Here is an 11,840-nt window from a genome sequence, read left to right on the forward strand (position 1 = left end):
AATGGGCTCAACTATAACAATGATTGGGAGGTTGGCTCAGGACAGGGCAGTGTTTCAGTCTATGCTATATAAGATCGCTATGAGTTGGTACATACTTGGTACCACCTAACTACAACAAGTACATAGAATGTTCTCAGTAGACACAAGCACATAGAAGGCACCCAGTGTTTTTTTTGGATGAAGAATGTATATCATAGGAAAGAATTATTGTTGCCAGACTGACATGGGGGCTTGCCGCCTGTCACTGTAGCCAATCACAGAGGCAGTGAGAGAGCTGATTTAAACTTCATTACCAGAAAGCCAGCAGTCTGGAGGACAGGGAGAATAATCTCTCAAGACTGTCCTGTTCATCAGAAAGAACAGGCACATTATATAGGGTAAGTTACATTTGGAGGTACACTTAATGTATTTTAAAAACAGGATGGCATGCTTTGGGAAAAGAAACAATAAAACAATAATTCTTCTCAAGCATTCCACCTTTTAAGGTCCCAGTAGTTTAGTTCCTACAATAACTGTCTTAAAGGTCTGTGTGAGCTGAAACGTGTCCTGTTCTCTTTGTAGGACCATGAGGTCATCGCACCTAATTTTGTGTTTTTTAAATATTTCCAATATAATCTTTTTTTATTGTTCACCTTACTTTGTGTTCTCCAGATACTGTGGTCTTATTCCAGATACTGTGGTCTTATTTATCTTCCTTATAGGTACTTTCGAGTCTTGGTGTGGTGCAATAGGATAAGCACTCAACCTCAAGGTCAATTTGAACTGCAAGGTTGATGGTTCAAACTCACCAGCCACTCCTCAGAAATTCTATACGTCAGCTAATGTTTAAGATAAATTCCTCATTTTCAGGGTCCTCATTTATCGAAACCTAATGATTAAGCTCACCAGCTGCTTCTTGGAAACCCTATACAGGGTCGCTATGGGTCGGAATCAACTCTAGGGCACTTAACAACAATAATGACTAAACCAACACCATTTAGTTTAGGTCGGTAGACCCATACTATCAATATAAATAAATGAGTATATAAATAATTCTGTGCAAGGGAGAATAGAGAAAATGCTTTGAGACCAGTGGAGCAGTTCCGCTGTTGGAGTTATGATGCGACCTTGTACCTGATACTTCAGTCTCTGCAGCTTTGTATACATCTGGATGACTGTCAGCCACTTCTCTGAAGTTTTTCTGTGATCTATTCATATTATATGATTCAGATGCATCCAAGAACTTCAGGAATGTTCCACTTGTGCTGTGGGGAAATAATCACTGGGATAGAGTGAAGACATGAGACCTCAGACACTAATTTACTACGCCTATGCGACACTGTGGGTTAATGCACTGGACTGCAATGTTAGTTTAAACTTCAGGGTCGGTGGTTCAAGCTTACCAACTGCTCCTCAGAAATCCTATATGGGGTTGCTGTGAATCGCAACTGACCCCCATGGCACTTAACAACCAACAACATGTGACCTTGATTAGGTCACCTCCCTTCTCTGATCCTCAGTCTTCTCATTTGTAAAATAAATGCAAAGGACAAAGTGATGGTGAAAATGTTCATATGTCCAAGAAATCTGTCGTGTTATGACTGAAGACAGGAAAAGATTGACGAATCAGTCAATGTCATCTAGGTTCTTCTGAAGGTATATGGTCTCATACCACCTTCCCGGTGGTAAAGGTTGAAGATGGGCAGCCATATCACTGATTCTGTTTCTCCACAATTACAGGAAATTGGCCTTGCCTCTCTGGGTGCGCCTGATGAATATGTTGAGAAACTTGCCACGGTAATGTGGAAACCCCTTTTCCTTCTGGGTGGGTGGTGAGAGTCCTAGTCCTCAGATCTTTGAAGCTTTTTCTCCTCCACAGTAGAAAAATGCATCAGAATGGGCTGGGATGCAATTGCAAATGTGAAGTTTCACATTTTGATATGTTTTCAATGGTTTGTTTTTTAAATTGGATGCATACAGATAGTCACATATAATTTTAAACAGAGGGTCTTCCCAACAGCATAGGTTATAATAATGGCTTTTGAGAATGCTCAGGCATAAAATACCCATCTGAAGTAGTCTGGCTTCACAGCTTTGAAGAGGTAATGTTTACATCTGTATCTTTGCACTGAAGCTAGCATTAGTGTCTTTCCTTCCCCAGACACAAAGGTGAAAATGGGGGTAGACTTGTCCTTTTTACCAAACACATCCTTCTCATGAGTGAGCCAGGGAAGCAGCAACACTGAGCTTCAGGTGATTTCCTTCCTTCAGGCTCCTTTCCAATCTGAACACATCTATTCCTAGCCACTAGGTCACATTCCTTATAATTACTCAGCTTGAAAGTTGAAAAACAAATTGTTCTGGACCTCAAAATGAATAGCAAATTCTTCATTAAGATGTATCACCTTGAACGTTTACAAGTGCAAATCAACAGGATTCTCAGAAAGTTTTGTTTTCCGCAGACTAGTTGCTCTGAGACCCTGTTCTTATCACCTGCCACATCTTATATTCATTCAGCTATTTGTTCCTCAGGATGAGTCTTAGGGCACAGCAAAGTGAGTCTAGGTCCTGCTGACTCAGGGAACAAACCTTCATGGATTCCCATTTGGGTAATGCTGTCCTTGGCCATAGGCCATTTGCTGTTTTCCTGTTTCTTGGGATGTGCTCTCAGCTTGACCTTCCATTTCAGATTTACTGGTTTACTGTGGAGTTTGGGCTATGCAAGCAAGGAGACTCCATAAAAGCATATGGTGCTGGACTCCTTTCATCTTTTGGTGAATTACAGGTATGACTCTAAAATGAACCAGGGATAGATTTGTAAGGGGTGGGTACAGGAAACCATTCTTGTTTTCTTAATGTTGTTGTTGGAATCCTATTACAATCATTTTTGAGATGTACTCCAGAGTCTCATTCCCTAGTGATTGGTAGCAGACCAGCTGAGATTTGGTTATGGTTGTGGGTATTAGTTCTCGTGTGGCACTGTTGGGTAAGCTCTGGACTGCTTAACCACCACAAGGTTCACAGTTCAAACCCACCAGCTACTCCTCAGAAACCCAATACAAGCTCGCTATTGGTCAGAAATAACTCAGCAACACTAAACAACATGAGAATTAGAGGTAGAGGGTGCAAGTAGGGGGTTCCCTGATCCCAAGGTTGTATTGCAACTACAAATGTATGCAAACTCATATTAGAAAATATGGTTGGCCTCACTTCTTATTTGAGAATGGTTGGGAGTGAACTATTCCAGTGTATATTGTGGCTGTACATTTTAGGTAGACTATAAAGTATCTAGGACATGCAAAAATCATTTAGTTCACAACATTTGGGATGGAATATGGAAGGAATTGAGGTGACGTGACAGAAGGTGTACAAATAGCCAGTGGGAGGCACCAGGGACCACCGACCCTGATTTAACGGCAGAACCTTTCCATTTGGGGCCTACAGTACTGCTTATCAGACAAACCAATGCGCCTTCCGCTGGAGCTGGAGAAGACAGCCATCCAGGAGTATACAGTTACGGAGTTCCAGCCCTTGTATTACGTGGCTGAGAGCTTTAATGACGCCAAGGAGAAAGTGAGGTGAGGCAGCAGTCAAGGTAGGCCAGCAGTCCTGTGCCCCTCAACTGGGTCTGCTCCAGTACCCCAGGTCCTGGCCTTGGGTGTTTGCTTAGGGGAGTGGACCCAAATGCCTTTAGCCATACCACAGAGTAGCCAAGAGTTGGTCTTTCCAGCGTGCCCACCCTTGTCTCTTTTCACTGTGGTAGGAGGTGTCCCTTAGGTGAACTTCCTTGCCCTGTTTATTGCAGCATGCTGACCCATACAGACAACTCTGGGGCTGCCAACACAATCACCTGATGTCCTCCACTCCATGTAACCATATCCAATCACTGAACTCTCTTATGTGTAGTGTAGTGGCAAAAGCCACCCCACCTCCCAGTCAGTCATCAGAGTCTTCTTATCTGGTAGAGGTGATATTTGAGCCTAGGCAGTCTCACTCCAGAACTTGGGTTTCTAGTCAATATGCTATACCACTCTTGCCAAAATTAGAGAGCCATACTAGTCCCCCTTAAGAAGCTCTGGTAGCGTAGTGGTTATGAATTGGCCTGTGAACCATAAGGTCAGTAGTTCTACATTACCAGCTGTTCCATGGGAGAAAGATGAGGCTTTCTGCTCCCGTAAAGATTTACAGCCTCAGAAACCCTGTACAGGGTTGCTCTGAGTCGGAACCGACTCCACGGCACATAACAACAACAACAACAACTAGTCCCCCTTAGACTTGTTTTCTCAGAATATCAGCTTCTACTTTTATCAGGAACTAACTTAGAAATATACTTTGCTATGGGTTTGCATTTTATGAGGAGTTCTGGTGGCGCTGTAGGATCAGCATTGGACTGCTAATCACAAGGTTGGTGGTTCAAATCCACCAGTGAGAGACAAATGAAGCCTTCTGCTCTTATATTTACAGATTCAGAAATCCTACCTAGGGTTACTATGAATTGGAATTGACTCAATGGCAGTGGGCTTGGGTTGCATTTTAGAAACCATTTTGGAATACCTTGTTAATTCTATTGCTCCATGTTCTTTATACGTTCCCTCCTGGCAGATTCCTCCCAGAGCCAGGCGTAAAGCTTCCAGATGGCAGGGAAGTTTTGAGCACAGGCCAGCGTCACACTGCCTGGGTCCTTTCACAACTTATTACAATATGACCTTGTTGAGTCACTTTCCTTCCTTAAGCCTCAGTTTCCTCATCCATACAATGGAGCTAGAAGTAGAATTCTTCATATAAAATTATTGTGAAGGTTAAATTAGTAATGATATTTGTAAAAAGTATAGAATAGTCAGGACTTAACATAGCTCCTGGCACATACTCAATTTTAGCATTAACAATATTTTTTTCAAATTTGAGAGTGGTTTCCCCTTTTGAGTTTGATTTTCAGGAATCTCACAGATTTTTGTTGTTGTTGTTGTTAATGTAGCATTCCTTGGCCAGAGTTTCCTCACTCTTTTGATTTTATTTAAGTTTGTTAGGAGAGTCACTTTGTGGTGAAAATGGTTAACACACTCAGCAGTTAGACAAAAGATTGGAGGCTCCAGTCCACCCTGAGATGCCTTGGAAGAAAGGCCTGGTGATTTGCTTCTGAAAAATTAGCCATTGAAAACTATAAAGCACAGTTACACTCTAACACACACGGACTCTCCATGAATCAAATTGATTTGATGTTATCTAGTATTGTATACGGAGTCCTGGTGTGGGTTGTAGGATAAACACTGAACTGCCAACCTCAAGGTCAGCAGTTCAAACCCATCAGCCACTCCTTGAAAACTTTATGCAGGGTCGCTATGAGTCAGAACTGACTTGACTAAACTTAACAACAACAAAGTACTGTATATGGGGAGCCCTGGTGTCATAGTGAGTTAAGCAATGCGCTCTAACTGCAAGGTCAGCAGTTTGAATTCACCAACTGTTCAATGGGAGAAAGAGGAGGCTTTCAGCTTCCGTAAAACTTTAGTCTCAGAAACCCTATACTATGTTGCTAGGATGCAGAGCCAACTTGATGGCACACAAAAACAAAAATAGTATTGTATATATAAATATATATATATATATATATATATAACTACCAAGGAGCTCTGGTAGCATCGTGGTTACGAATCAGGCTGCCAACCTTAAGGTCAGCGGTTCGAAACTACCAGCTGCACCGCGGGAGAAAGATGAGGCTTTCTACTCCTGTAAAGATTTACACCCTCGGAAACCCTATACAGGGTCGCTATGGGTCAAAAACGACTCGATGGCACATAACAACAACAACAAATATATAACTACCAGCCGTTCTGCGGGAGAAAGATGAGGCTTTCTGCTCCCATAAAGATTTACAGCCTCGGAAAACATGTACAGGGTCACTATGAGTCGGAACCAGCTCCATGGTGCTTAACAACAACATATATATATATATGTCTCAGAGTTGCATATATACATTTACCTATGTTGTATATACACATGGATACATAGCACACAAAGGCTTCCCAAAAGGACCTCAGTAAAATTGCATTCCATTTTTATGGCTTCTGAAGCCTGTGTCCTGGTAAACAGCAAAGTGAAATGCCGCTGAGAAGTCTTCTACAGTTAGTTTCCCCCAAATGGTGCCCTTCACTCAGGTCTGTGATTTTGGTCTCAGGAACTTTGCTGCTATGATTCCTCGGCCCTTCTCTGTTCGGTATGATCCGTACACGCAAAGGATTGAGGTCTTGGACAATACACAGCAGCTTCAGATTTTGGCAGACTCTATCAACAGTAAGTAACTTACACCCTTTGATAGCAACCCTTTTAGAGAGTTGTGTTTTCTTTGCTTCGCTGAAGGAAAAATCAGAAGTTTATTATTATTAAAGATTGGATTAATTAATTCAGGAGAAAAGTCATCTCCAGGAAAATCGTGGGTTTATTGGAAGAAAATGAAGGAGGAAGAAAAACTTGGTAAAAAGGTCAGAGTTTCCTTGAGTGTCCTTTCTCATTTTACCTTCCTGGATTCCACGTCACCCCTACAGCCATACCACCTTACCACCCCCGGGTTGTCACCAACATGTCTCTCTGTTTCCTTTGCCTCTTGTATTAGTTTTTTAGGGTTGCTGTCTTAAAATCCCACAGATGGGGTGACCTCAAACAACAAATATTTATTCTCTCACAGTTCTGGAGGCGAGACTTTAAAAAAAGTTTTTATTGTGAATTGAGTGATAGTTTACATGGGAGAACATCAGTTTTGCACTCATCCTATTGTATTTCCTTTCATTGCAATGAGTATAATCTCTTCCATGCATCATCATTCAACAGTATTTGCTCCTATTTACTCTCGCTGTTTTTTGTTTTGTTTTGTTTTGTTTTGGATGTACACAAAAAACCTCAGGAATATATAACCAAAGGGCACATTCTGCAAGCCTGATTGGGGCTAGACATTTAAAATCAAGGTGGATGATTCTGTCTTTGAAAGATCTAGGAGAACCTTTCCTGGTCTCTTTCTAACTTCTGGTAGTTGCCAATAATTCTTAGCATTCCTTGGCTTGTTAGGTACATCACGCCAATCTCTGCCTCTATCTTCAGATGACCTTCTCCACTGTATCTGTGTCTGTAGCCCTTCTCCTATACTTCAAAACACATCTGTCATTTTGGATGTAGGGCCCACTCTCCTCCAGTGTGACTTTATCTTAATGATGATACTTGCAGGAATCTTATCTTCAAATAAGGTCACATTCACAGGTGCTGGGAATTACAACTTCAACATATATTTGTGGGGAATACAATTCAAAATACAGCAGCTCTCCATCCCTTTTCCTCTAAGTGCCCATTATATATTGTTCTTCTTGGAATTTCATCTCCTAAGCGATAAGTTCTGTTTACCATTTCAGCCATCGAGTACCTCTTATATGCCAACAGGAGAGAGCTATTAGCCTTCCGATGTCCCTGGGTGACACAAATGGTTTGTGCTCCACCACTAATTGCAGTTCAAACTCACCACCTGCTCCTTGAAAACCCTATACAGGGTTGCTATGAGTTGGAACTGACTTGGCAGCACTTAACAACACTAATTGAAATATTGGTAGTTCAAACACACCCAGTGAAGCCACTGAAGAAAGGCCTGGCAATTTTCTTCTGTAAGGATTCCATCTGTAAGGAGCTCAGTTCTACTCTGTAACACAAAGGTTGCCATAAATCAGAACCAACTTGACAGTAACTGGGATTAGCCTCCCATTCTTCCTGGATATTGAAGACACATAGGCCCGTTCTACTTCTGTGGACAATCTGTGTCCCTGTGTCCTTTATCAGTGTGAGAATATGGCATGAATGAGAGGGACACCATAAGCTGTTTGTCCAGTGATCTAGTGAGCTAGACTGAGTTATCTGCTTAGACCATGCATTCTCAAACTCTAATGTGCATCAGAATCACTTGGAGAATAAGTTAATAGTCCTAGACTATAACCCCAGAATAAGTTGACTTAATTTGGGATAAAGTTTGGGGATTCATATTTATAATAATGTCCGGGTGATTCTGACAAAGGAGACTTGTTGGGGCCACACATTCAGATTAACCAATTTAGCTCCTTGCAAGCATTTAAAGAGAGACATATAAAAAAGAAACAAAGTAGCTAGTGATTTCCCTGGGGAGAAGCATGTTAACTCCTTCCTTGTGAAAAAACAATAGAAAGCAGTAGGTAATTATAGTAGCAGTTCTGAGTTGCTATTAGGTGCCACTGAATTTGGTTCAACTCATAGTGACTCTATGCACAACAGAATGAAACACTGCCCAGTCTTGCACCATCCTCACCACTATTATCATGTTTGATTGAGTCCATTGTTGCACCCAAGGTGTCCATCCATCTCCTTGAGGGTCTTCCTTTTTTTTCTGGCTGATCCTTTGCTTTGCCAAGCATGATGTCCTTTTCGAGGGACTGATCCTTCCTGATAACATGTCCAAAATATGTGAGACAAAGTCTCACCATCCTCACTTCCAAAGAGCATCCTGCCTGCACATCTCCCAAGACAGGTCTGTTTGTTCTTTGTGCAGTCCATAATACTTTATTCAATCAACAGCTCTAGTACCTTTTAAAAATGATAAGGTTTTTAAAAAGCTGTACCATAACTGCCCTGATCTCATAAGTAAGTTATAAGCTCTTAGAAAGTTTGGGTGATACCTAGATGTTCCTACATGTCACGCTTCCCCTGATGTTCACACACTGAACACTTGAAGAGTGTTTGCTCGTTATAGAAATGACTTATGTGGGTGATGTTTTTCTTTGTAGGTGAAGTTGGAATTCTTTGCAATGCCCTGCATAAAATAAAGTGAAGTTTGGAGTAGGACTTCTTCTAACAACTGGTGAATCTGTTGATGGAAATTCAACTGCTTCTTTTATTTCATCTGAAAAAATTAGAAAAGGCAAACCTTAATTTTAAATGACAGACTTAAATTCTTTTGGGGACCAGATAGAAGATCAACAAGTAAACCAAAATAATCTGAGATGAATCCATGCTTATATATACCAAAACAAGCCTAACCATGGATCATTTGGGTTCGTCTTTTAGAGATAGATAACAATTTGATACTCACAAATGATTTAAAATCAATGATACATCATATTTTCTCAATAAGATTAATTAAATATTATTATGTTATTTTCCATGGATAATTTTGAAAGGAACTATATAATTAAATGTTAAACATAAGACTATTATTACAATTAAATTTTCAGGTTTAATATGTCTTTGCCCACAAATGTATTTTCTGTTTGAGTTAACTGTAATCCCAATTACTACTTTGTTGTTTTGCCTATAGATTACCTTCAGTTCAGGAGTCCACTAAAATCATAGCCTGCATTAAAGTTCTATAGCATACCAATTGTTTGTATGTTTTATTGTAATCATGAATACTGCAGAGTAAGAACTCCCTATCTGACCTCCACATCTTACAGTATCATTATCCAATAAAGTCTTTTTGGGAAGACATTTTGATGCAGTAGATATTAGCTAAGGGCTTGGCTAGTATATGGTGTTGTTGTTAAGTGCCATTGAGTCATTTCTGATTCATAGAGACCCTGTATAATGTTGGTGAGGTTGGCCCAGGGTCAGGAATTTTTTTCGTTCTGTTATGCATAAAGTCGCTATGAGTCAGCATTGACTTGATGGCACCTAACAACAACAACAACTTAATGTTTCCAAGTAGTGGCTGGTGGATTTGAACCACTGACCTTACTATTTGTAGTCCAGTGTTTAGATATGCAGTAAATATTTATTAAATGAATACATAATCCACAGTGAAAGTGAGAATTTAAATGATGCCTTAAAAAAACTCATTGAGTACAATATGTCACAGTTTCAAATATTGCTTGGCATATACTCTTCTCATTGCCTTGAAATACAATAGTTGGATAATCTTGTGACAGGGAACAAGGATCAGAGACTCAGATTTACTGTCCATTTCAGGACCTGGTCATTATGATCAAAGTCATATGATTTTGTCACAGGTCTTGATTTTTGTGGTCATACATTGTATATGAACACATGACAATTTGATAAAGGATGGAAGAGGATAACAGTGACTTTAAATCTGTACTCCATAAATTCTCACACCACTTTTATTTCTATTTTTCTTTTGTAAATAATTCAATCTTAAAGGTTCTGCACATTTCTTCTAGTGTGGTCCCCAAGCCAGCTATATGACCATCAACAGGAAATTAAATAAAAAGTAGATTTCTTAGCACCACCCCAGTTCTACCAAATTAGAATCTCTTCAGATGGGACCCAGGAACCTGCATTTTAAGGACCACCTCCCCCCCAAGTGGTTTTTTAAATACACAGCTAAATTGACTGGGCTTGGGAAATCCTGACATTGAGTGGTCAGTTCTGCCACTTGTCATTTTCTTCACTTTGAGAAAGTCATTTGCCTTCTTTGGACCTCAGTTTTACTCTGAAACAATGAAGGAGTTAAACTAGATAGCACAAGATTCCTTCTTGTCCTTAGGTTTCCTTGAGACAGAAATCATTCTAACATACTCACATCCCCATTCCTCTGACCTCTCAGATGCCTCAAAATGTAGTGGAGATGAGAAAGCTCCCAGTAGAGGCACAAAACATCTGACCCTACCTTTAAGACCCCACCCCACCATGTATGTCCTGGGGGAGACTATGTTTAAAGCTATTCTTTAGATAACCTCCAGCCAATGTACTACCTAGAAACAGAGAATCCACCTGTAACAAGTGCATTACTTACAAGGGGTAACTATTGGCCTAGGAACACTTTCAAGATCCTCCAGTGCCCAAATATTCCTCACAGCCACCATACCTAGAATCTTCAGGGTATCATGAAGTCCATTTTCTTGGTCTAATGAATTTCATGGTGAGGGAGGAACAAGCAAACCTTCCACCAAGTTTTCATTCCTAGGATGACACTGGGCTCCCAGGAAAGCTGAGAAGTGGGGAGGTTCCCTTCAGAGTCTCTCTTGGGGGAGGGAAAAGAAATCACAACCACCTCATTTCTCAGAGTAGAAGGCAGCCTGAGATTATCAATTAGCAGGGTTTTTTTTTTTTTTTTTTTTTTTTGAGTGTGTTTTTTATGTTTTCTTTTTTTTTAATGTTTTATTATGAATTATGTGATCGTTTACATGGGAGAACATTCATTTTACATTCATCCTATCGTATATTGTTTCATTGCCATGGTTACAATCCCCTCCATGCATCATCAACCAACCAAAGAGTATACACTACAAGCCTGCCTCCCGGTTGTCAGCTCACAGCCCCTCTCCCTCTCTGTGTCAATTAGCAGTTTTATGAGAGAACTCTAAGACTTGGGGACCAAAGAGAGGGAAGACTGGATCACATGCATCTCCTAGGAAGGAAATTCTCAGCACCGCGGACAGCACCCACATCCTCTAGAGATAACTGCAGTCCAGGAAGGATGTGGTAAATTGACACACATGCACTGGCCTGGTAACAATAAGGTTAGGGTTCAAATGCACCAGCTGTTCCTCAGAGACTCTATGCAGGGTCACCATGAGTCAGAACCAACTCAATGACACTTAACAACAACATTCACTTACAGGTGAAGGGAAAGAAGTACAAGTTAATTCAAAGACCAGGAAACTAAACTGATGATTGTCTTGCTCACTGCAGACTTTTAATAAATTTTGGATAATACATTACAGATAAAATGAACAAGTGTGACATTTATCTACCTTCTTGATGATAATGCCTATGATCTGAGTTACACTGTTGTCATCTTTAATTCTGTGGGTTAATGCACCAGACTGCAAAGCCATTTGAACTGCAAGGTTGGCAGTTCAAGCTCACCAGCTGCTCCTTGGAAACCCTATACAGGGTTG

At 40.6% G+C, this 11,840-nt stretch overlaps 1 protein-coding gene across 1 annotated transcript in view; it reads left to right on the forward strand.

The window, feature by feature from the left end:
* PAH (phenylalanine hydroxylase) overlaps positions 1-8,812 on the forward strand; it is a 101,056-nt gene extending 92,244 nt beyond the window's left edge. The window contains exons 9-13 of the mRNA XM_006871087.1: positions 1,720-1,776; positions 2,669-2,764; positions 3,424-3,557; positions 6,155-6,270; positions 8,769-8,812. Of these exons, the coding sequence (XP_006871149.1) occupies positions 1,720-1,776; positions 2,669-2,764; positions 3,424-3,557; positions 6,155-6,270; positions 8,769-8,812 (447 nt within the window). The remainder of the gene's footprint in view (positions 1-1,719; positions 1,777-2,668; positions 2,765-3,423; positions 3,558-6,154; positions 6,271-8,768) is intronic.
* The last annotated feature ends 3,028 nt before the right edge of the window (positions 8,813-11,840 follow it).

Source organism: Chrysochloris asiatica, unplaced genomic scaffold (genome assembly GCF_000296735.1).
Source record: "Chrysochloris asiatica unplaced genomic scaffold, ChrAsi1.0 scaffold00160, whole genome shotgun sequence".
Classification (NCBI taxonomy): domain Eukaryota; kingdom Metazoa; phylum Chordata; class Mammalia; order Afrosoricida; family Chrysochloridae; genus Chrysochloris; species Chrysochloris asiatica.